General features: G+C 38.5%; 1 protein-coding gene across 1 annotated transcript; it reads left to right on the top strand.

The window, feature by feature from the left end:
* Positions 1-2: 2 nt before the first annotated feature.
* On the top strand, positions 3-26,232 carry oxa1l (OXA1L mitochondrial inner membrane protein). Its single transcript, NM_001105130.2, is given in 10 exon segments — positions 3-122; positions 13,933-14,064; positions 14,273-14,573; positions 18,280-18,423; positions 18,544-18,629; positions 18,756-18,920; positions 21,484-21,588; positions 21,717-21,879; positions 23,682-23,762; positions 25,990-26,232. Coding segments are annotated over 10 exon segments (1,410 nt in total). The 5' UTR covers positions 3-11; the 3' UTR covers positions 26,112-26,232.
* The last annotated feature ends 986 nt before the right edge of the window (positions 26,233-27,218 follow it).

Below are 27,218 nucleotides of genomic sequence, written 5' to 3'. Positions count from 1 at the left end.
TTCAATCCAAGATGGCTGCGCTCAGGAGCAGAGTGGTCACGGAATGTCTTACAACATGTATGTTTCGACAAACCAACACATCGAGCATTTTCACGCTTCCTATTGTTATGACACGAAATAAGGTGAGTGACGTTTTGTGCTTTGTTATTTAACTCTCCGAAATCTGCGATTGCGTTGTGCTTCCGATGACATGACTTTGACAGAAGCTACAGCAGCTAAATAGCATAGTTGACGTTTTGTGAATGAGAGTCTTGAAAATATATACAAGCTTTTACGCTGTGCTGCCAGTACTCCATTTGCTTAATTTTGTTATAGCAGAGATTTATCTAGAGGGAAAAAAGAGTGTTTAACTGTACGTTACGTGTCTCAATCAAATTTACTAATAGATAAATGCTAAATACAACAGGTTAACTTTGAAATCCTTAATCTAATTGGTTATTTGTTGATGAATGCACTAAGACGATGTCATGATTATGAGTTCTTGGTGGCAACAATACAGAAAATGTACGATTTTTGTTATATTTGCGTGTTTATGTCTTTTGCACCAGCATCACGTGACTGATTCCCCTTTCAAACTGCCTGAATAATTAAACACCAATAGGTCAGTCAAATACCAGACATCAAAATATGTTGTCTGCATCAAGTTACATTTATAAAATTGGTTGTATGTACATTAAAATCATTAGAGGAAAGCATTATAAAAACTTTTGCACATTCATTTCAAAAAACCTTTTCTGAGAATAAAATGTCAAAATATTGGTGAAATAGTAGCAGGACAGTAAGTGAAAGCGAAAATACATTCTTATTCTGACCTGTTCTTTTACGAACAATTATGTTTCGTTATTGCAAATTACAGATAATTAGTATTTTTCTGAGTGTCCTTGAGCTGTGTATCATGGTAAAACTAATGATAAATGTTTACTTCTGGAACCACATAATGATGTTTTAGGGCTGGGCGATTTGGCCTAAAATCTAAATCTCAAACAATTGAAAATTTTAACTCGATTATGATTAATTAACAGTTATATTATTTCTAATATTAGTTTTATTTCTTGCCCTCTTAGTTCGCTTACAAGTTTTGTTCAGTAATGAGCTCACATATTACAAGTGAGAGATGTTTGAATGAAGGGTGCATTAGTGGATTTTAAAAGAATTAAAGGAAACACACACTATCTACTATCTATGATTATTTATTGAACATCAACTGAAATTAAATTAAAACACACATTGCTTAAAATGAACTATTTCTTATAAAAATAAAATAAATAACTTGCATTTTTGAAAACATTAATGATTTTCAGTGTTTTTTTTTTCATATTTAAGGTAGAAAAGAAGCAGCATCTCTTCTAAATAAAGCAACTCTTGATTTTGATTACTTTTTGATTAATCGCCCAGCCTTAGGACATAGTCAAATACTAGCATCAAATTATGTTGGCTGCATCAAGTTAAATTTATTAAATTGATTTAATGTACATTATAAAAATGTTTTAAGTAAACATTTTTAAAAAATATTAGAAAAAACGTGTGTACATTAATGCAACTTTTATGAGAAAAAAATGGTGAAATCGTGGCATGACAGATATAGTTTGGTAAAAGTTAAAGGACATTCTTTAAGTATCAATATTTCAAATGGCAGATAATTACTATTTTTGTGGGTTTCCTTTAGATTTGTGGATCTTGGTAAAACTACTAATGTTGTTTGTGCTTCTTTACCTCTAAAATCACATAATAAATAATTTAAATGGCTTTTTCTCCTCTTTAGTTTTAAAACTAGTTTGTACTTCAAACTTAAATGTATAAATATTGCATTGAATTGCTTGTGATTGTTCTTAATCTGTATGTATCTTTTATTAAAAGTAGCTCCAAAACAAATAAATCTAAATACCAGAAACGGCTGCATACCATATATATGCAAACATTGCAAATGATGAAAGAAGAGTTCAACATGTCTCAATCAAGAACATAAAGGCCTAAATACATGCAAGACCATTCCAATATATTGTTCATCTCCAACTATTGACAGCAGATCCCTCAATGAGAGAGAGAGAGAGCGAGAGAGCGCGAGCGCGAAGGATTTGCACTTGCCATATCTTTACTACTCCATTCATTTAACCCAAGAAATGTAATGCTTAGACCATCACTGTGCCTCTCACGTAGGGTTGTAACGGTATGAATTTTTCACGGTATGATAATCGTCTAAAACAATACCACGGTTTGACGGTTTCGCGGTATACGGTATGTTACAAATGTTACAAAATAATAGAACAGTGAAGCAAATTTGACTTTTTCCAAATAATATATTTTTAGTTACTATAAACAACACCACTTACAATGAACAAATAAAAAAATAAGAAAATAATAAATGTAGCGCCACCTAGGTGTATTAAGTTTAAGATAGCGCTCCAGGTTCAATACACTAAACGCCTACAGATATGTTGAAGTAGGCCCCTCTGATATATTTCAATGACGTAATGTAAATAAGGCAGATGAAAATATAAATATTTGTTGTGTTTGAATAAATTACCAGAAATAAACTCTGTGAATAATAAAACTCTTAGATAAATCAGAAAATATAAATAATTTAATTAGAATAGAAATGTAAATATTGGGAAAAACCCCAGATGTAAAACAAAATACAAAATATAGAATTTATGCACAGCTAAAAGACAGTAAATTGACCCAAAGTCAAACCCAGCAATTTACAGTACAATGAAGAATATTAATTAAACCAATATAGAAAAATACCACCTTTCTACACTCTAACAATTAAACTTATAAATCAACAAGTGACTAAGAGTAACTGAATATGTTTCTCTTTGAAAGTGGCTACAATTGTGTCACTAAATTACACACTGAATTAAACCTATATAAACTATTAGTATAAATCTATACTGTAAAACACGCAGCAGTATTTTATGCTCACTGCATCTCCATAAACAACTCAATACTCTGTGGGCCCACACACTCACACATTCATACACCCCCCGTTGCAGGCCTGTATCGCTGCTAGTGTACGTTGTGGCCGGGAAAATGAAAATGGCCTCTTCACTCTCCTGAGCACAAATAAAATTAAACAAGATACCTCAGATGAAGATGACCTTGATCAAGATGACAGCAAACCAGATGCCAGCGATCCAGATGACAGCGATCCAGTTGACAGCGATCCAGATGCCAGCGATCCAGATGACAGCGATCCAGTTGACAGCGATCCAGATGACAGCGATCCAGTTGACAGCGATCCAGATGACAGCGATCCAAATGACAGCGATCCAGATGACAGCAATATATGACAGTTCTCCAAACTGACAACACTTGTGAACAACGGGCCAACGAGCCGCGATCGATCGGCGAACTTCTGCCGCGGGTCTTTCAAATCCTCACTTTCACTTTTTCTCCCCAGCTGATGAGAGACAAGTCTCATGTAGTATTCAGGCTTTTTGTGGTGCTATTTGCTCCTCTTTGACTCTTTCAGCGTTGTTTCATGCAAATCTAACAGTCTCTCTTTTTTCTCCTCCTTATTTTCGGTTTAACCGTCACTCCCTCAGTTCAGCTTTAGTCCTCCGTAACTGTCCGTTGACAATCTAGGCATTTAAAAAATGCTCACTCACTCTGAACTGACTAATAACTGACACTGGAAACTTATATGATGAAGACACACCGCGAACTTAAAACAAACACAAAACAAACTCAAAGTAATCAAAAACGTGTTGTTCACACGCAATATATATTCACTTGTTTTTATACTCCGTGAATGTTACGCAATCAAAACAGCCGCGACGCGAGTCTCCCCTTCAGTTTCCAAAACTGCCGGCTGTGTCTCCTCTCTCCGCTCTCTGTTCCCAACAGCCAATCACATTTCACAACCCCCACCAGGGGGCGGGACTACACGCATATAAACCAATCATGTAGGAACACCTACCAAACTTGTTAACCCCATGTATTTCAGTGAAGGTTGATCAAACTTGCTATCTTATCATATTCTCAGAGATAGACGCTCATATATTACACATCAACATTAGGATGTATATTCACAAATGAATGCAAAACACATTTTAGATTTAATTCTGTTCTAGAACCAATATGAATAAATAAATAAATAAATAAATAAATAAATAGATAGACAATAAATAAATAAATAACCTTAAGATTACTTTAAAACTTAACTTGTAGAACTTCATTCTACTGGGTTACATGCTCCCCCTTCTAAACATCTCATGTCCTCATGAGATTACCTCATTAAACTTCAATAGTGATCTCAGGCTCAGCACAATTGCTTACTTGAACACAATGAGTACACCGTGCCATAGGGTGGCACCACACTGTATTACAAAACTTTGGTGAACTATCCCCACCTTGTACTTTTACAACCATTCCTCTGTGAACTAAGGTTAAAGACTTGTTAGTGGGTCTCCCCAGACAATCATAGCTCAATCGGTCTATAGGTCTTGTGTTTCTCTTAGGTCGCACATGAACATGCTCTACTACCTCTCTAGTAGTATTGGCTGTTCCAGGATCTCCCCCTTCTAGAGCAGGATCTTCAAGCTCCTCAGGAGTCTGCTCCAATACTGCTTCGTGGCCCTGGTCAGTGACTGATGTGTCATCCATCTCTGCAGCGGGTGTTTCCAATTCATCCTTATTGTAAACTGCTTCCTCATTTATTGAAGATTCCTCCTGTGTTACATACTTTTGAGTTTCATCGACCCTATTCGGGTAGTAATACCACAAGTCATCCTCTTCACTGTCTGAGTCATTTCTCAATCCACTTCCTGTCATGTTCTGATTTATTTCCTTTAATCCTCTTCCATATTTTCTCCCCACAGATTCTGTCCTGATCTTTGTTGGAGCAGCTGTATTTTGAATTTTTCCTGAATCAGACAATCTCACATCATCCCCAACAGGTAAGAGATGGTCTCTGTGAAGAGTCCTCACACTTCCCATCCCAGATTCAGGTTTTAAACGATATACAGGTAAGTTATTCAGCTTTTCAACTATCAGGTAAGGAACAGAATTCCACTTGTCACCAAGTTTGTTCTTTCCAGTCATACCCAGATTTCTTGTCAGCACACGATCTCCTACAGCCAGTGTCTGATGTTTTATGTGCTTGTCATACAATCGTTTGTTTCTCTTTTGACTTTTCTGTGCAGTTTCAGTTGCCAACTGATATGCTTGTTGTAACTCTGACTTCATTCTTTCTACATATTGTCGATGGCTACCAGCTCCTTTTCCATCAGGTGAAGTTCCAAAACACACATCCACTGGCAGACGAGCCTCTCTTCCAAATAGAAGATAGTACGGGGAATATCCAGTTGCATCATTCTTAGTACAGTTGTAAGCGTGCACTAATCGGTTGATGTGCTGACTCCATCTGTGTTTCTCCGTAGGATTCAGAGTACCGAGCATGGACAGCAATGTTCGGTTGAATCTTTCTGGCTGAGGATCTCCTTGTGGATGATAGGGTGACGTTCTGGATTTTCTTATACCAAGCATGTTAAGCATTTCTTTTATGAGACCACTCTCAAAGTCTCTTCCCTGATCTGAGTGGATTCGGGTGGGTAAGCCATAGTGAACAAAAAATTTGTCGCACAGTACTTTGGCCACAGTTAGTGCTTTCTGATCTTTGGTTACAAATGCTTGTGCGTAGCGAGTGAAGTGGTCGGTTACAACCAGAACATTGCTTAGACCTCTGGAGTCAGGCTCAATAGATAAAAAGTCAATACATACTAAGTCAAATGGCCCATTGCTGGTTAGGTGGTTCAGTGGAGCAGCCTTCTTAGGTACTGTTTTTCTTGTTACACATCGCCCACAATTCTTAACATACTGCTCCACATAGCTAGACATTCGGGGCCAATAGAATCGATCTCTCAGTAGTTCAGTTGTTCTCTCTACCCCCAAATGACCAGAGTCATCATGCAAGGAGCGCAGTACATGGGACCAATACCTTGAGGGTAAGACAAGCTGTATATTTTCCTTTCTGCAGGAACTGTTGGTGACTCTGTACAGAAGTTTATTCTCAATTTTCAACTTGGGTCCCTGCCGCCGCAACAGAGCAATTGAATCATCTGAACTCCTAGTATCAGTAAGTATTTGTCCAGACTCCAATTCTCGCTTCACTATACCAATTACAGGATCTTCATCTTGAGCCTTACTTAACTCCTCATGGCTCAACTGTTCCATAGGACTGAAACTCAATGAAGTGGGACAAGCAAATGCTTCTGGGATACTGTGAGGAGAGACACATAGATGATCCACTAGCCTGGAGGATGACTCATCACTTTCATTAATTCTTGCCAGCTGGCAAATAGCTTTTACTCCTGACTTTGAAATTTCCTTCCATTCTGTTGAGATAGCAGATTCAAAGGGGTAGCGTGACAATACATCAGCATCCGTGTTGTGACTCCCAGGCTTGTATTGTAAGCTAAAGTTGTATGTGGCTAAAGCAGATAACCATCGGTGACCTGTTGCACTCAACTTGGCGCTGGACAGCACATAGGTAAGTGGATTGTTGTCTGTTTTCACCACAAACTGAGCACCATAAAGATAATCATGGAACTTGTCCACAACTGCCCATTTAAGCGCCAAGAACTCAAGCTGATGAATGGGGTAACGCTGCTCAGATGCATTCAGCTTTCGGCTTGCATAGGCTACTGGCCTAAGTCCACCAGGATGCTCCTGATTCAAAACAGCTCCCAGACCATTAAGGCTAGCATCCACATGAAGAACATAGGATTTGTTAGGGTCGGCGAAAGCAAGTACTGGGGCATGTGTGAGACAATAAATGATCTTGTGAAATGCTGCTGTACAGTTATCATCCCAACGCTCTCCAAAAGGCTCAGACGTTTTGTGATATTTTCTGACATCTGCGGTCTTTTTGTTTTGGCCAGATGTTGGTGGGTACCCTTTAGTGAGTTCTGTTAATGGCCTTACAATGGCTGAGTAGTCTTTTATGAATCGTCTGTAAAATCCACAGAAACCAAGAAAGGATCTCAGTGATTTCAGATCAGTGGGCATTTTCCAGCGGGTTACCGCCTCAACTTTAGCTGGGTCTGGTGATACTCCAGCAGCTGACACAATGTGCCCCACATAACGTACTTGGGACTGACAAAACTGGCATTTATCAATTGAAACTTTGAGGCCACACTCTCTGAGTCGATCTAAAACTTTTAATAGTCTCTCTTCATGTTCTTCAAGAGTGCGCCCAAACACAATGATATCATCCAGATAGACTATTACTTGAAGGAGATGCATGTCACCAACAGCTTTTTCCATTAGCCGTTGAAATGTGGCTGGAGCTCCAGTAATCCCTTGAGGCATACGTTCAAACTGGAAAAATCCTAAAGGACAGATAAATGCTGTCTTTTCTTTGTCCTCCTCAGCCATAGCTATTTGATAATATCCACTGCGAAGATCTAGCACAGAAAACCACTTACTGCCAGCCAAACAGTCCAGAGCATCATCAATCCTGGGAGTAGTGTACTGATCGGGGATGGTGCGAGCATTTAGAGTTCTGTAGTCAATGCACATCCTAACTGCTCCACTCTTTTTCCTTGCAATTACAATGGGCGATGCATACTGGCTTCTTGATTCTGTAATTATTCCAGCCTCTAAAAGTTCTTTGATATGGCGTCGCACATCCTCGATGTCTGCAGGAGCGATGCGTCTGGAGCGCTCTCTGAAAGGTTTGGTGTCTGTCAGTCTAATGTTATGTTCAACTCCTTGGGCTAATCCCACATCCCACTCATTGGTAGAAAAGACATCACTTCTGACTGCCAACTTCTGACGGAGTCTCATTTCCCATAACTCAGGAATGGATGAGTCTTCAAATTTAAACAGGCTTGGGTCAATTACTTGAGAGCTTTTTTCCCCAGAACCAACAGTAAGTGTGTCAGTAAGGTACACATTGGCCATTATTGTACCCGATGGAATTGAAATGTCCTTTGAGGTTTCATTATGGACTAACACTTGCACACTGTTATCTTGAATGGTGGAAAAGGGAAGCACAAATGGAGTTATGAATGTACCAGCTGGAAGATTGTCCTCTTCAGGTGAGTCTACCACAAAAATTTCTTTTCTAAAGGGTTTTTCAGTCTCTATTTTACAGACAGCCAGTACTTCTCCTCTAGATGGAACTACACACTTTTCAGGTCCCATCCACCGTACTTTCCCCTCAGGCTGGTCGATTAAGGTATTTTTACATGTCTGCTGATTGAGATGGATTTCAGGAAGGTTAGTATGAATTCTTAAAGCTTGTGCAGTGCTGGATGATTTTACATCATGACTGAGAGTAGCAAGGCGCTGGAAGAAACTGGCGTTTGTTCCAATAATGACTGGTAACTGGGAGGGCCCTTGAGGTTCAGGACATACGAGAGCCAAGATGGACAGCGGCTCCTTTACTCCACTGACTGAGAACGGGAAAGTGACATCCACTACTATATATCCCTTATAAGGATAACTGGACGAACTGAGGCCCCATATGGATAATCCAGTCAAGGGGTGAATCGGTACATAATCTAAATTCTTAGAGTACCAACTCTCAAACACTATTGTCACTTGTGATCCACTGTCTAACAGGGCTTGACATAAATGTCCATTAATTGTCACTTCTACTGTTGATGCTGGTCCAACTAGGCCTTTTGGAATACTGCTGGCTTTATTTATGTCTGTCTGACTCTTTTTAGAGAAACAAACTTGGTTCTGGGTTTTTCTGCTTTCATTAGCCTCGGACTTAAAACTCTTAGCTTGCCGCAAAGAACGAATTAGCTTCTGGATTACTTGGTCTGAATTTTGTGGGGCTTGACATTTTGTCGCAATATGACCGTCTTGTCCACATTTGTAACAGAAATAATCATCTTTTGTTCTGGTTGACTTTCGGCTAAATGATGATGAAGTGGACTGTGATGGTTTTGGCCGTTGTTCTGTAACCTCTAGTGAGCCCTGAGAAGGACTGACACTCATAACTGCCAACTGTTGTTGTAAGTACTGAACTTGTTTCTTTAACTCTTGAACTTCTACATCTTCTGTTTTTTCCATCTGGTTAGGTTTCTCTCTGGATTTAACCACCAAAGAAGAAGTAGAAACAGTTTTGGGCATGACTCCACATAAGTGTGCACGCAGCTCTTGAATCTCTCCTTTGAGTTCTTGAATGACAGATGTGCTTGTGGTTTCATCACAATACTGTATGGATTTGGCTTTAGCTGACATTCTGTGGCGAGAAGCTTCACTCTCTTCTGCCTCACGTATTTCCTTCAGCAGACTCAGGAAAGAAGGTGGGCATGCTGTACGTTCTCGAAGCCTCAACTGTAGCAACATGAGATCAGAATTCACTGCCCCTCGAATGAGTTGTTCTACTCGCACTTTATCGGCCATTCTGAAAGACAGGCCATTTCTTTCCACCACTTTTTTTAGAGCTTTGTCAATTCTCCTCAGAAACTCTGATAATGCCTCCCCTGCATTTTGACGCATAAGTCGAAACTTAAAATACAGATCTTCACCAGACTCTGAAGATCCAAAGGAACTCTCTAATGCTTCCACATACTCTAAAGCACCTGCTTCTGGATTTGAGAAACGAACAGCTCTCACTATTTCCATTGCTGGTCCTTTAAGGCTTTCCATGATTCTGCGTCGTTTTTCTTTTTCAGTACAGTCACACTCAGTTATCATGAGCCTTGCTTGATCTATCCAGTTATCCATGTTTTCCTCTCCAATTGGAGTTGGAACAATGGCTGAAAATGTCCGAAGTCGTCGGTATGCATTTCCATCACTTGTTGGCTTTATGGTCTTTTCCAGTACTTCACCCATTGCACGTATAATTGATTCAGGAGAACTATCACCAGCACTGTGGGGTGTAATTAAAGCTTTTACGTCACTAAAAGTTTTCCCTTCCTCCATCAGGAACTTTGTCAGCTTTTCAGAGAATCCTTCAGCATCTGTATTAGAGGCACTTTCACTTGGTTGAATCACGATAACTGACCAGGGCTCACTCTTTTCCCCCCTTGTCACTTCAGGAGGAATACGGGTGGAGTCAGTGGCTTGTCGGCACTCACATAGAACCATCATAGACTGGGCAGTAGGTCCTTCTCTTGTGTCCCTCACTCGAACCCTTCCCAGAGCTTTGACAGTTTCCATTACATCTTCAATCTCTGCCACTTCTGTGTAAACAGGTACATTTAACAGGATTAAAGCATGAGTAGAATCAATACTGGCTGCTTCACACCATTTTGTTAACTCTGCTTGAAGACTGGGGTCCTTTCTCAAAGCCATAGCGACAGTTTATGAACTTTTGAATAGAAGACAGTAGGTGCTTGGATACAGATAATTTAACTTGTCTCTTCTTTCTTTATGAACTTATCATTGATGTATCAGAGGGAGATCCCGGACGAGCCCCCACTTTATGTAGCGCCACCTAGGTGTATTAAGTTTAAGATAGCGCTCCAGGTTCAATACACTAAACGCCTACAGATATGTTGAAGTAGGCCCCTCTGATATATTTCAATGACGTAATGTAAATAAGGCAGATGAAAATATAAATATTTGTTGTGTTTGAATAAATTACCAGAAATAAACTCTGTGAATAATAAAACTCTTAGATAAATCAGAAAATATAAATAATTTAATTAGAATAGAAATGTAAATATTGGGAAAAACCCCAGATGTAAAACAAAATACAAAATATAGAATTTATGCACAGCTAAAAGACAGTAAATTGACCCAAAGTCAAACCCAGCAATTTACAGTACAATGAAGAATATTAATTAAACCAATATAGAAAAATACCACCTTTCTACACTCTAACAATTAAACTTATAAATCAACAAGTGACTAAGAGTAACTGAATATGTTTCTCTTTGAAAGTGGCTACAATTGTGTCACTAAATTACACACTGAATTAAACCTATATAAACTATTAGTATAAATCTATACTGTAAAACACGCAGCAGTATTTTATGCTCACTGCATCTCCATAAACAACTCAATACTCTGTGGGCCCACACACTCACACATTCATACACCCCCCGTTGCAGGCCTGTATCGCTGCTAGTGTACGTTGTGGCCGGGAAAATGAAAATGGCCTCTTCACTCTCCTGAGCACAAATAAAATTAAACAAGATACCTCAGATGAAGATGACCTTGATCAAGATGACAGCAAACCAGATGCCAGCGATCCAGATGACAGCGATCCAGTTGACAGCGATCCAGATGCCAGCGATCCAGATGACAGCGATCCAGTTGACAGCGATCCAGATGACAGCGATCCAGTTGACAGCGATCCAGATGACAGCGATCCAAATGACAGCGATCCAGATGACAGCAATATATGACAGTTCTCCAAACTGACAACACTTGTGAACAACGGGCCAACGAGCCGCGATCGATCGGCGAACTTCTGCCGCGGGTCTTTCAAATCCTCACTTTCACTTTTTCTCCCCAGCTGATGAGAGACAAGTCTCATGTAGTATTCAGGCTTTTTGTGGTGCTATTTGCTCCTCTTTGACTCTTTCAGCGTTGTTTCATGCAAATCTAACAGTCTCTCTTTTTTCTCCTCCTTATTTTCGGTTTAACCGTCACTCCCTCAGTTCAGCTTTAGTCCTCCGTAACTGTCCGTTGACAATCTAGGCATTTAAAAAATGCTCACTCACTCTGAACTGACTAATAACTGACACTGGAAACTTATATGATGAAGACACACCGCGAACTTAAAACAAACACAAAACAAACTCAAAGTAATCAAAAACGTGTTGTTCACACGCAATATATATTCACTTGTTTTTATACTCCGTGAATGTTACGCAATCAAAACAGCCGCGACGCGAGTCTCCCCTTCAGTTTCCAAAACTGCCGGCTGTGTCTCCTCTCTCCGCTCTCTGTTCCCAACAGCCAATCACATTTCACAACCCCCACCAGGGGGCGGGACTACACGCATATAAACCAATCATGTAGGAACACCTACCAAACTTGTTAACCCCATGTATTTCAGTGAAGGTTGATCAAACTTGCTATCTTATCATATTCTCAGAGATAGACGCTCATATATTACACATCAACATTAGGATGTATATTCACAAATGAATGCAAAACACATTTTAGATTTAATTCTGTTCTAGAACCAATATGAATAAATAAATAAATAAATAAATAAATAAATAGATAGACAATAAATAAATAAATAACCTTAAGATTACTTTAAAACTTAACTTGTAGAACTTCATTCTACTGGGTTACATAAATAATGTGTCAAAGTCCAAATAAAGTCCAAATAAACATGGTGCAAATCCTCAGTAAAAAATAGATAAATAGTAAATATTTACTATACTATAAATAGTTACATAACGAAACTAGATTCAATATGGAACATCCTTAGGTTTTATGTGCCAGCATGGATATGGTTGTCTGTGGATATGGATTTGGAAATGGTTGTCTGCAATGCAGATAAACAGCTGCATCTTCATTTGCGTCTTTTGAAAACAGCAAGAGCAGCAGTTCGTCTTTGCTGTGTCACTGTTTTGTCATGTTTCTGTGCTGCTGTGCATGCAAAAGTACTTAGTATGAGAATTATTTCATGCAAAACTTTTTTTTTTTGCGTTTTATTTAGCCGCGCATAAATGTATGCCTATCTCTCATTCCGTGTTGTTCAAAAAGCTTGGTCCACAAACAAAAGCGAAACCTATGCTTATTGGTTGTGATATAGCGAGTTTGAACCAATCTGGGCATGGAGGAGGGACAATACATCAATGTATCATGTCTGATTTGTCCGGAGACACAGTGACGAGCGTTTCTTTGTCAAATCAGCGTTGTCAAATTTTGATGACGTAACCGCACTGATTCCGGAGCCTCTGAAAGTCCACAAATGTTATGTGATACAGCACTGGAAAGCTGAGATTCTCTTCTTTATGCCAATCTTTGAATTGTATGAATCGGATCAGCGGATCAAAAGTTATTAAACATTTAAGAGCAATACTTATTTTTAGCCGCGGGCGGCTGTCTCGGTCTTTAAGGGTTAAAACCGTTAATATGCAATTGTTCATGGTATGATAATCGTGCACGTTCAAATCGTGGTAAACCGTCATACCGGTATATTGTGACAACCCTACTCTCACGATCTGTTCTCTTGCTTAATCACTCGCCTCGCCATGATTTCTGGGTATTTTACCTGTTTTTTTGGGTATCATGGAGCCGGTATAAATTAGTGGAAGACTCGCGGAGCTTCTAGGAAAGGTTATAAGATTAGATGAGAAACTAGATAACGAGTTGCGCTAATAAACAGATAATCATGAGCGATTCAGAGAGCAGAAATTTGTAATCTTGTGACCACGTAAAGACAGAAATAACATGCTGTTGTTTTAATAGCTATTTAGCTTGTTTTTTTTTGTTTTTTTTTTTTAAAGAAGTTGTGATTAGCGCTTTATATAAAATACAATTAACTTGACTTCAAATGGGGCGAGGAAAATCTTTGGGAGGGCGGGGCACCCCCTAATATAATGGTTAGGGAAACTAACAAGAATTAATAGCCCCCCTTTGATTTTTTATTTTTTTTTTCGTTTTTAAATATTTCCCAAATGATGTTTAACAGACCAAGGAAGTTTTCAGTATGTTTGATAATATATTTTTTTTTTCAGAAAGTCTTATTTGTTTTATTTCGGCTATAACAAAAGCAGTTAAAAAAAAAAAATAATAATAATTTTAAGGTCAATATTATTTAAGCTATACCTTTATATTCTATGTATAATAATTCTTACTTCAACTGTGTGTGTGTATATAAATGTGTGTGTGTGTATGTATGTATGTATGTATGTATGTATGTATGTATGAATGTATAAATGTGTGTGTGTATATATATATATATATATATATGTATATGCATATGTGTGTGTGTGTGTGTGTGTGTGTGTGTGTGTGTATATTCTGCAGTGTGATTATTTTTAATTTCCCTCTCTGCAGTGGTTTGTACCAAGATCACATCTTCACACTGGCAGAGGAAGTAGGGATCCAGTTAGGGCACTTCTTGGGTGCCAAAGTCATGGCCGATTCCTTCTGGTCAGTTCTGTGGGAATCAGACACAACAGTTCACAGGTAAGACTTTTCTTAAACGCCATACGTTTTTTAATAGCCACGCAGATAATTATTAATAAAAATAAATAATACATGACAAATTAATTGATAAATTTTACATACAAACATTTATACACTTTTGCCCATTAGTTGCAGTTGATCAAACATGAAATTTTTTTGTGAATTGATTTTTGTAATCAGCTGCTGAAGAGTTTTGCTTGCTTTTCAGACAGTAGAAACTACAATTCAAAGCGTATCGACTCCAAGTGAACCTCCAGATGCTGCCATTTCTGCTCCAGCCTCCATTCCAGCTCCTGCAGTTGACCCCACCCCCGCAGTCACACCACCAATAACAGAGCAGGTAGCCGAGGCTCCTCTTACTGCGTTGGATGTTCTCCAGGGAGTCGGAGCTGAAGCCAGTCTATCAGAGCTTGGTCTGTGCAACTCCACACCTGTGGGTCTGATCCAGAATCTGCTGGAGTTTATGCACGTCAGCATTGGGCTACCATGGTGGGGAGCCATAGTTGCAGGTAAAACATTTATTATTTTAACAATTTATTATTTTTTCAATTTTTATTCTTAGTGTTAAATGGATAGTTCAGCCAAAAATAAAAATGGGATATGTTGTTAAAGCCAGATGATATTTAAGCTCAAATAATAAGTTTGTATTGAAGGGGAATGAATGTAAAAAGCAGTGCTGTTTTGTGGCAGAGCTCTGAAATTCCGAAGTCTGTAATTAATTTTCCATTGTTTTCTGGCATGTTCATATGTGGTTGGGCCTGGGTGATAATTCGATATCGATAATTATCACGATATATAATTTTTAGATAAAACCATAATTACAGTTTGATAATTGCTCGATAATATTTATGCACTATGCGTAACACTGCACAGGCATTTTGCAGCCTACCCTTCTGGATGCTGCATGCAGTACACAAGTTTACAGCCATACAGTGTTAGTTGGACTTTAAGGAGTAAGAAAAAAAAGTTACAAGCATTGTTGAAAAGAAATGTCACTAGACTTCAGTAGTCTTGAGCTACATAGTTTTTTTTAATCCGACACAAAACAGCAACGTGCACTGCAAACTGCGCAGACGACTCGTGCCATCAAAAGCAGGCAACACCACAAACAAGTTTCATCATTTAAAACAATGCCACCCTTATGAAGATGCTAAGAAATTACAGACCCAAACAAGAGTTGGTAAACCAGCACAACTACCCAGCAGAGTCTCATGTCATCATTTTCGAAAGCTGTGCCTTACGAAAAGAAAACCTCGAAAATACAGAAGATATGACAGACAACACAATCTCAATGAACACTTGATGCTTGCTGTAAACTACAGGCTGAATTTTCCAAGGGTATTTGTTACAACATAATATGATCTTTTGTTGTCAAGCTTATGTTTCCTTTTTAATATTAAGATACTTGTTTTGAAATCTGTAACTCCACTATTGTTCCTCATCGACGGTAAAATAACCAGCCTTTATATATCTAAAGGACATAATCACTGAGGAGAAATCAGATGCTCAACAATCTTAAAAATAATGACATATTAAAAATACAGCAAATATATGACTGACGTTTACAACAGCAGTGGATCATTAATTAAATCCTCATTTTCCACGGAGCGAAGCATCATCCACCCGCAGTTGTTTAAGACGGGCACAAACTAAAAATATATATTTCCTTGAAAATTTATCTTTTTGCAAAAATTTTGTTTTGTATAATGTGTAACTTAATTTTGATGTATATTTTGTTGGTCGATTATCTACAGTATAAACAAGAAGAATGAATAACATCTGAGGTGAAGCGCTTTAAAACAAGCCCTCTATAGGTTACATACTTTAGCGCCAAAACAATCCATCAAACTGTTTTCATGGATTCAGTTTAATTCGTTTGAAGAAGCGGTTTAAACATCATGAGCTGGATGTTCTTTACAATCTACAACACTGATAGATTTCTTAGATTACCTCGGAAGAATTAACTCGGTCTGAAGGATGAGAGAGCTCAGAAGCTTGTTGTGTGAATGGAGAGGCTCCCTCATGTCTTGCCGTAATGCGCGATTTATAAAATGAGAGTCTGCATTGGACTATTTGTGCCAGTCTGTGAGATAAAATTGGTTAAAACACTCACGGATATAACGGAGATCTGTGTTTATGCGTTTTGCAATATGCAATGTCAAGAGAGTGACTGCATAAGTAAGGTAAACTGCACACACTTGATTATGCAATGCGTGGGATGCGTCTCACAGCGCAAGCCTTTAAGTGTTCATGCTTAATCAGTCATCGATAAGGTCTATCGATTAAAGGGTTATTGAAAACAGATTATCAAGTAATTGTTAGCATCCCTAAATAAAATATACTAAAGGATATTTCACCCTAAATTCACTATTAAACGAGTGTTCATTCAAAACTCAAAATTCTGTCACACCTTTTACTTGTTCCAAACTTTAATTAATTTTTTTCTGATGTTTAACAATAATATCCAATAACTTGTAGGTAATGTCTTTGGTTTTTGAAAACTTGAACAGTAAATGCTGAATTAAGATTGTTCTTTTGTGTATAATCTTTTTATCATATTGTAGACAGCTAAACATTTTACAAAATGTGTTAAATCAGCTGCACAAAGCGATTGGCATGCTAAAAATTCTATAAAATTGATTGATATAAAGATTTTACATTCATCGTAATAATTATTGATGTCAACTGATTGGAAAAAAATTGTCTTAGTAATTTTTTTTGCCATATCGCCCAGCTCTATATGTGGTTTTAGTAAGCTTATTTTGCGACTTTATATAAAGATGCATGCACCCATCCATAGACCATTTGTTAAAAATATAGGAAAATAGTCAGTACTGTACAAATGTGATGGTTTAAAGGGCGCCTATGGTGAAAAATCTACTTTTCAAGCTGTTTGGACATGTGTGTAAGTAGTGTATATACTGTCATATTGGGGTGAAATAAACACACCCAGTCCTTTTTTCTTTCAAATTTAACAACATAAAAATGGTGGACCAATTAAAGCGGTTTTCAGATCGACCGCAACTTTATGTAGTGCGGCCCCCCCGCCCTCCAATATTGATTGACAGCTGCGCGCATTAACATGTGTCCGTAGTAATGCATATACTCATATCGACAAGACAGGACGAGCGCAAAACAACCGGGAATAAAAGGTCTGTTCAGTTTGCTAGGATCATCAATCATCATCAGACGTGATCAAGAGTGAGTTTTACAAGTTTAACATGTTTTAAAATGTGTGCACGTGTGTAATGAAGTACAGCCATTCACTTCAGATTCACTTCATCAGCCGCGTGTCTTTCTCACTGTCTCTGTGTGTGTGTGTGTGTGTGTGTGTGTGTGTGTGTGTGTGTGTGTGTGTGTGTTTGCGCTATGTATGTGTATGTGTGTCTGCGTATCTACGCTGTGTGTGCGTGCGTGCGTGTGTGTGCTTGTGCGTGTGTGTGTGGGTGTGTGCGCGTGCGTGTGTGTGTGTCTTTGTGTCTGTGTGTCTGTCTGTGTGTCTGTGTCTGCGCTACTTGTGTGTGTGTGTGTGTGTGTGTGTGTGTGTGTGTGTGTGTGTGTGTGTGTGTGTGTGTGTGTCTGCCTGCGTGTCTACGCTATGTATGTGTGTGTGTGTCTTGCTACGTATCTGTGCTGTGTGTGTGTGTGTCTGCGTGTCTGCGCTGTGTGTGCGTGAACTCATTGTTGCAACTCCACAAAAATGCCTCAAATACTGATGGTAAACTTTTTACTGTAGTATTTCTCACAAACGTTACGTGAGATCTGCCTCCTGATGCAGCTGAGGGCGGCGAATGAGGTATGTTACTGACAGGCACGTGGGAACGGTGAGCGGGGATGACTCGCCTTAAAGGCCCAGTGCAAAAAAACAGCAATAACCTTTTCCCAGCTATAATACAGACACTTCAGACAGCTATAATAAATACTCTGATGGGAGTTTTGAGCTAAAACTTTACAGACACATTCTGGGGACGCAAAAGTCTTATAATAAATATGAAAAGAGGGGTAACCTATGTGCCCTTTAATACAACAATGCCCATAGAGCACTTAGACTAGCCTTTAAGAATTTGCCATATAGTATAAAACCAGTTCTGGGTGTTAATAAAAATGAGTCTTACTCGTCTGCTTGTGCCCTGATCAAACAAAATACAGCGTAAAACCTTGTGTATTTTCAAATTTTGTAAATAATTAATTATTATAACTTTCTGTTTTCCTCAGGCACCATTGTTGCTCGGTGTGCTGTGTTTCCAGTCATTGTAAAGGGACAGAGAGAAGCAGCCAAACTGAACAATGTCATGCCGGAAATGACAAAACTCACCAACCGCATGAATGAGGCCAAGCAGAGCGGTAACAAATTTGAATGTAAGAGTCGCATATTTTCTCTTCATATGATTTTTGTCTCTCTTTTAATCCTCATTTTTTTCTGTACTTCTGTTCCTTTCCTTATTGTCTTTAATGGACACATACATTTTCTTTCTTCAGTTTCAAAGGCATACACTGATTTAATGATGTTTCAGAAGAAGAAGGACGTAAACCCTTTTCGTGGGTTCCTTGTACCTTTGGTGCAGGTAAGAAACTTTATGATTTTATTATTAATACTGTTATGACTATCTGATCACTGTTTAGGTATCAAGATCAGAGAGCGTTATTAATGAACTGCTGTTTAATCCTCATTTTATCATCTTCCTTTTCAGGCCCCAATCTTCCTCTCTTTCTTTATCGCCTTGCGGAAGATGTCTGAACTCCCTGTGCCAAGTTTGCAGACTGGCGGCCTCTGGTGGTTCACAGACTTAACAGCAGCAGACCCTTTTTACATTCTCCCTATTGCAGTGACGGGCACCATGGTTGCCATCTTGGAGGTAAAAATTAGATTTTATTAATATTTTTATGTAATTTTAAAACTGCTTGATTTAAATATGATAAATGCATATTGTGAAAGGGATGAAAATTAGTTTAGGACATCTTTGAATTAGGGCAGTGCGATATGGACAAAAGAAACCTTGAAAAGATTTTAATCACGATTTTGTCACAGACAGACTGAATCTGTGTCTATAGTGTGAATATGAAACATTTTTTAAAAGAAAAACTATTAGATTTTTTATCAAAGATCTGTAACATGTCTCTAAAACAGCGAACAATAAAAATCACCTAGTACAGCTGTAACAAACTGTCTCTAGAACAGACCTATGGCAAAACAAATGTATGTGTGAGCGTGTGCACTGTCAAACTCAAGCAAGGCTCCGATCTTCAGGTTGACCAAATATCAGGAGTAGTTGGGTGTGTGTTCACAGATTTCTTTTGTCATTCATACATCATAGACCTCTTTGTGGCGCTGCCGTAAAATAGGCCTTCACATATCATCTTTTGCGCGCACAAGTCCATTGTTTCCAATGGAAGTGTGTGGATTGTGTGCACATTTACAGTGGCACATTCGCCAAACCACGAGTCACTTAACAAGATCTGACCGATCAGCTTCATACTTTCTATGGAATATACACATTTCGGTTACCTCAGACAAACACAAGACACCTGAACATCAATTGCTTTTTAATTTTCTCAATACATACAGTGCATCTGGAAAGTATTTGTAGCGCTTCACTTTTTTTTCCACATTTTTTTATGACACAGTCTTATTCCAAAATGGATTAAATTAATTTATTTAATCAACATTCTACACACAATAGCCCATAATGACGATGTGAAAAAAAGAGTTTTTGAAATTGTTGCAAATTTATTAAAAATAAAAAAAAACTGAAAATCACATCAGTATTCACAGCCTTTGCTCAGTACTTTGTTGATGCACCTTTGGCAGCAATTACAGCCTCAAGTCTTTTTGAATATGATGCCACAAGCTTGGCACACCTGCCTTTGGGAATTTTGCCCATTCCTCTTTGCTGTTCCTCTCAAGCTCTATCAGGTTGGACTGGAAGTGACAGTGTACAGCCACTGTCAGATCTCTTCAGAGATGTTGAATAGTATTTAGCTCTGGGCTCTTGCTGGGCCACTCAAAGAGTTGTTGTGAAGCCATTAATCTTGTGTCGGTGTGCTTTGGGTTGTTGTCCTCATGGAAGATGAACCGTCTGATGAACCTCTGAATCAGGTTTTCATTCAGGATGTCTCTGTACATTGCTGCATTCATCTTTCCCTCTATCCTGACTAGTCTTCCAGTTCCTGCTGCTGAAAAACATCTCCACAGCATTATGCTGCCACCACCATGCTTCAACTGTAGGGATGGTATTAGCCTGGTGATGAGCGATGCCTGTTTTTCTTCAAACGTAACGTCTGGTATTCACTCTGAGTTCAATTTTAGTCTCATCAGACCAGAGAATTTTGTTTTTATGCTCTGAGAGTCCTTTAGATGCCTCTTGGCAAATTCCAAGTAAGGAGTGGCTTCCGTCTGGCCACTCTACCATACAGGCCTGATTGAGGGATTGTCCAGATGGTTGTCCTTCTGTAAGGTTCTCCTCTCTCCACAGAAGAACGCTGGAGCTAAGACAGGGTGACAGCTAGGTCTCGCTGCTCGCTATCTTGTCACTGATTCCAGCTGATTAGCCGCTGAACTCGGCATATGCATTGCATTTTGGTGTTGTTTTATGTGGCTTTACACAGTCAATTACTTTTTGGAATTATTTTGTACAATTATCAGATGATATGGCATGATTTGTGCACTTAATTGTGCTCACAAACCAGTCAAGTTTTCTTCATTTCCTTGTAAGTGAAATTCTTACATACTTGTGTATCATCACTATAAATGTATTTGTTTTAAGATAATTTATAATTTTCTTTAGAACTGTAATGCACTCTTTAGAGCTGTAATGCAATGATTTGCTGTAGGCTCTAGAACAGTCATCTAAAGCGTTGTCATACTGTGTTATGCCAGGATTTCATCAATAGTCTTGCATTCACTAACACAAACTACATCTGAAGTGTTTGAATGTAATTTGCGTTTTTCTTCTGTAGAAAAACATCATAAGAACAATGCTTAGTGGCTCAATGTATTACAACAGTGTTTTTAAAAGTCGAAACACTTAATTAATATAGTGTACAACCAAGCACATGTGGTCAGAACTAAAACAAGTTGCAGGTAATGAATTATTGAGCGTCTCTCCCAAAGAAAATTTTGTTCACGCAAAATGCTAGCAGGTGTCTGTAGCTCCGCTCACGCTCTGCCTCTTTGCCCATTTTTGGTTACCTTTGGTTGGTGCGATGCCGCGTGAACAAAATGTTGATTATTGGCCACGCCCACATGTAGCTTTATTTGCACTCTTCAAAAACCCATGGGTGACATCACAGATACTATGTACATATCTTTTACAGTCTATGATTTGGACCATATTTAGTGTGCTCTTATCCAGCCCTATTTTTTGTGTATTACAGCACATTTACAAGGTATGTTTTTTTTGTGTTTGTTTTTTTTTTTAGTTGGGAGCTGAATCTGGAGTCGATAACCCCAATCTGAGGGCCATGAAGACCGTCTTCAGGATCATGCCCTTTGTGATCCTCCCCCTGACCATTAACTTCCCCACGGTTAGTCTTTTATTTGTCTGTCTGTATTTCAGCATGTAACTGCCACACAGTGTTTGCACTGAAATCTGTCTTCTCTTGTCATGCTGTGAGGATTTCCACGAGTGCTATCTGATCTGTGTGTTTTGCAGGCGGTGTTTACCTACTGGATGACCTCTAACCTCTTCTCACTGGCTCAGGTGGCCGTGTTGAGGCACCCAGCCGTGCGACAAAAGCTGCGCATCCCAGAACGCATCGTACATCCACAGTCAGCACTGCCTGAAAATGAAGGGTTCTTTGCAACCGTCAAGAAAGGTGAAATGGACAAACTCAAGATCTGGTTTATCATCTGATTTATTGTTTTATATTGAATTATTCAGTTTTAGTACTCCATCTGAAAAGTATTCACAGCGCTTCACTTTTTCCACATTTTTTTATGTTACAGTCTTATTCCAAAATGGATTCAATTAATTTATTTCCTCAACATTCTACACACAATACCCCATAATGACAATGTGAAAAAAATATTTTTTTTAACTGTTGCAAGTTTATTAATAATAAAAACCCTGAAAAATTGCATGTACATCAGTATTCACAGCCTTTGCTCAATACTTTGTTGATGCACCTTTGGCAGCAATTACAGCCTCAAGTCTTTTTGAATATGATGCCACAAGCTTGGCACAGCTGTCTTTGGGAATTTTGCCCATTCCTCTTTGCAGTACCTCTCAAGCTTTGTCAGGTTGGATGGGAAGCGACAATGTACAGCCATTTTCAGATCTCTCTAGAGATGTTCAATAGGATTTAGGTCTGGACTCTTGCTGGGCCACTCAAGGACATTCACCAAGTTGTTGTGAAGCCATTGATATTTTGGCGGTGCGCTTTGGGACATTGTCCTGCTGGAAGATGAATCGTCACCCCAGTCTGAGGTCAAGAGCACTCTGAAGCAGGTTTTCATTTGGGATGTCTCTGTACATTTCTGCATTCATCTTTCCCTCTATCCTGACTAGTCTTCCAGTTCCTGCTGCTGAAAAACATCCAGTACATTTGACTTGCACTGTCAACTCTGGGACCTTCTATAGACAGGTGTATACCTTTTCAAATCATGTCCAATCAACTGAATTTACCCCAGGTGAACTCCAATTAAGCTGCTGAAACATCTCAGGAATGATCAGTGGAAACAGAATGTACCCAAGCTCCATTTAGAGCTTCACGGCAAAGGCTGTGAATACTTCTGTACATGTGATTATTTTTTTTCCAGGTTTTTAATTTTTAATAAATTTGCAATATTAAAAAAAAAAAAAATCTTTTCACATTATTATTATGGGATATTGTGTGTAGAATTGTGAGTAAATAAATCAATGTAATCCATTTTGGAATAAGACTGTAACATAAAAAAATTGTAAAAAGTGAAGCACTATGAATACTTTCAGGATGCATTGTAAAGCGCTTTATGTAGAATTTAAAAAATCCCTCCTATTAGTGAGGTGACTGGTAACCCGGTGGCCATTAACTGAACTGCAGGCAGCAAGCATTGCTTGATGAGGGCATTGCTCTTTTGTTTTAATAACAAAATAATAAAAAAAGACAACAATGAGAAATCTGCAGTTAAGAAAGCATTTGATTGTAGGATATAAATATTTTTATATGAAGTATGCCAATCGCTAGCATCTGCCAATCACTGGTGACCTGAAGTTATTCTATTATCCTCATTTGTACGTTGCTTTAGATAAAATTGTGTGTTAAATGTAAATCAGCTCAACAGAAGAGGTCATTAAAATGACCATAAAGTATATTTGACCCTAAAGACTATATACAATCACCTATGAGAGACTATTGTTTAAATTAATTCCTTTTCTTTGCATGACTTTACAGTGAAGAGAAAGTCACAATGCTTCATGACAAAGCAGTTCACACATTTTCCAGGAAAATGAATATATAAATGGTCCTGCACAGTAGTGACCTTTTAAGTTTGTTTCCATTGCAGACATTGTGTTATTCCTCTTTCATAATAGTTTAACAGTAAATGGACTGTACTGTATATGAATCTTTTTGCCTTGTTTTAGGGTTTTGCCTGTGTTATGTTCTCTATATAATGATCCTGAATCTGTTTACCTCAGGATGGAAGAATGCCCAGTTGGCTCAGCAGCTGGAGGAGAGAGAAAGGAGAATTAAAGGACACCTCGATATTGCAGCCAAAGGTGAGGCTTTACTTTATACTTCTGTTTCATAACCTAGTGAGCCTTTTAGTGCCTACTCTACCTTTAGAAGCTTCTCTGATAGAAGTCCATTATGCCAATCAAACCTCCATTTATGAGTTATGAATGAAATACAAGGTAGAAAAAAAGGAAATTGAGTTTTCAGAATCATTTACTTCATTTTCAGTGTCACGTGATCCCTCAGAAATCATTCCAATATGCTGATTTATTGGTTACGAAACATTTCAGTATCAAATATGCTACTTTTTGGATCATTTTGTGTAACTGTAATACATTTTTAATGATTAATTTGATTAATTTTGGTCCCTCATTGGAACAGACCAATTGAATAGGTTTGGTGGATTTTAGACCTAAAAATAAGTGGCCACTGCTTTGATTGGTTAACAGCATATGTAAACATTTAGCTTTTAAGGTGATGTCACAAAGTTCAAATGGATAACTGCGTGGCCACTAATGTAAACTGCTGCATGTTTGTTTGACAGTCTTCTTTCTTCATCGATGGACACTGCTGTGATTTAGTTTAAAAACGCTTAAATATTCAATAACGGTCTGTAATAACAGATGCAGTTGGACCTTGTTATAATAATAACAGTTATGGGTCATTTACATAAAGCACGGTATAGACATGGCAAGCTATGTTAGCCAGGCTTGCAAATTAAAGTTTAAAAATAAAAGTATCTCAGATTAGACCTGTCACAACAATCAATATGTCAACTTATCGTGCAATATTTGTACATGACCTCCATAATTTTTTTTTTTTTTTGCAATATTTACAAATTCACGAATAACGTTGAAGCCATTTTACAATGACATGTACGTTCTACCTCACTGGTGTCAAAGTTTATAATTAGACATTTACCTAATCGGACATTCATTAGTATATACTCACCGGCCTCTTTATTAGGTACACCTTACTAGTACCAGGTTAGACCTACTTTTACCTTCAGAACTGCCTTAATCCTTTGTGGCATAGATTCACAGAGGTGCTGGAAATATTCTTCATGATGGCACCACGCGGTTGCTGCAGATTTGTCGGCTGCACATCCATGATGAGAATCTCCGTTCCACCACATCCCAAAGGTGGTCCAGTCTAGTGACTGTGGAGGCCATTTGAGTACAGTGAGCTCATTGTCATGTTCAAGAAACCAGTTTGAGATGATTCACGCTTTATGACATGGCGCATTATCCTGCTGAAAGTAGCCATCAGAAGATGGGTACACTGTGGTCATAAAGGTATGGACATGGTCAGCAACAATACTCAGGTAGGCTGTGGCGTTCACACAACGCTCAATTGGTATTAATGGACCCAACGTGGACCAAGAAAATATCCCCCAAACCATTACAGCACAACCACCAGCCTGAACCATTGATACAAGGCACATTGGATCCATGCTTTCATGTTGTTGATGCCAAATTCTGAACCTACCATCCAAATGTTGCAGAAGAAATCTAGACCAGGCGACGTTTGTCCAATCTTCTTTTGTCCAGTTATGGTGAGGCTGTGCGAATTGTACTCTCACTTTCCTGTTTTTAGCTGACAGGAGTGGCACCCAGTGTGGTCTTCTGCTGCTGTAGCCCATCTGCCTCAAGGTTGGATGTGTTGTGCATTCAGAGATGCTCTTTTGCAGACCTCGGTTGTAACGAGTGGTTATTTGAGTTACTGTTGCCTTTCTATCAGCTCGAACCAGTCTGGCCATTCTCCTCTGAGCTCTGGCGTCAACAAGGCATTTGCGCCAACAGAACTGCCACTCACTGGATATTTTCTCTTTTTCTTATTATTCTCTGTAAACACTAGAGATGGTTGTGTGTGAAAATCCCAGTAAATCTGCAGTTTCTGAAATACTCAGACCAGCTTGTCTGGGACCAACAATCATGCCATGTTCAAAGTCACTTAAATCAGCTTTCTTCTTTATTCTGATGCTCAGTTTGAACTGCAGCCGATCGACCATGTCTACATGCCTAAATGCATTGAGTTGCTGCCATGTGATTGACTGAATTTTGCTTTAATGTGCGGTTGGACAGGTGTACTTAATAAAGTTGCCAGTGAGTGTAAGTCAATAGGTCAACAGAAGTACCATTTTCTCAATTCATGGCCCCTTCATGTTTTTTTCAGCATTATTTCCCAGGTATGATCATTGATCACAATATTGGGTCCTACGTTTTTTTTTTCCTCTATTCACAATTTTCATTTATCCCATCACTTTCCAAGGTCCCCTGAGGCAAACTTTTACCCACAACCCCCTTCAGCAGTCAGCAGCACCGATGTCAACAGGAAAACCAAGCAATCCAAATCAAGGCAAGAAAAGGCCCTGGGAAGATACCATCGGTTAACTCCTCCACAAAAACAAAAAGTGTTTGCTTTGTAAATATCTGTGTTGAGAAGAAATAATGAATAATGAAATAAGTGTTTAATGGAAAGAAGGTCTTGACATTAAAATGCAATGTGATTGCCAAGCCACTCTCGCCACTCTCGCCATTCATTTACAGTGCAGTGAGAATTCAAACATTTTTGAAGGTGCAGTATGTAAGTTTTAAACCCAGTGGTTGGACTAGGTATTGCATGCCTGGTTTAAAACACAAGCAGTGTCAGGTTGCCAGATTGACGACATCAACAGAATTGTATGCCTAAAGGCTGAATAAATAAAAGCAACGGCATGGGATTGAAGGAATATTTTCCATATAAATTTTTGTTCCAACCAACGCCTGAAATTTATAATTTAGAAACAGAACAAGAAGATAAATTACAATGATCACCTCAGGTACACCTCATGTTCTTTATTCAGTGTTAAATGCTAATAATGTGAGTTTCAATGCCATTTTACATGATATTTATTGCAATACTACTGAAAGCAGCAGCAGATGTTCACCTCACATCTTAAAAATAAAATAAACTATTTGAAATTGATCTTGAGAACTTAATAATGCAAACCAACACATATCAGTGATTCATCATGTTCATTTAATAATGTTAAAGAGGTTTAATATGTAATAATGGTATTATATATCCTACCGTTTCATTGGAGTGCAGTAAGTGCACTTTTCTGTGCTTCTGAATGGCTGTATTTCAATTTCTGTCATGTTGCAAATAGAAAAAAATGCATCTTATCTCATCATGTGGTGTGTTAGGACACAGGGTTAATGTAGCCTTTTCACGTTTCAGTTGTGAACACATACTTTGTGAGACTTCATGACTGAATAAATCGAATACGCGGCTTTTATTAAGGCAACCCTGGGTGTGGAAATATAATTGGCTAAACAGGCAGTGGGCGGGTTAAAATAACCAAAACAAAGACAGCAGATCCGGCAAGTAACGCACATTTTCAAAGTAGAATATCTGACTTCAGCACTGTTTTTCAGATAAAGAACAATGTTCACTTAGCATGTTTCTTAAATGTCTACAAATATATTATGGTATTTTTATGCTTTAGAAGAGTCAAA

This window comes from Danio rerio, chromosome 7, assembly GCF_052040795.2.
Source record: "Danio rerio strain M-AB ecotype USA chromosome 7, GRCz13ab, whole genome shotgun sequence".
Lineage (NCBI taxonomy): Eukaryota > Metazoa > Chordata > Actinopteri > Cypriniformes > Danionidae > Danio > Danio rerio.
Note: the sequence above shows the minus strand (reverse complement) of the source record. Positions and strands in the feature narration are given on the sequence as shown.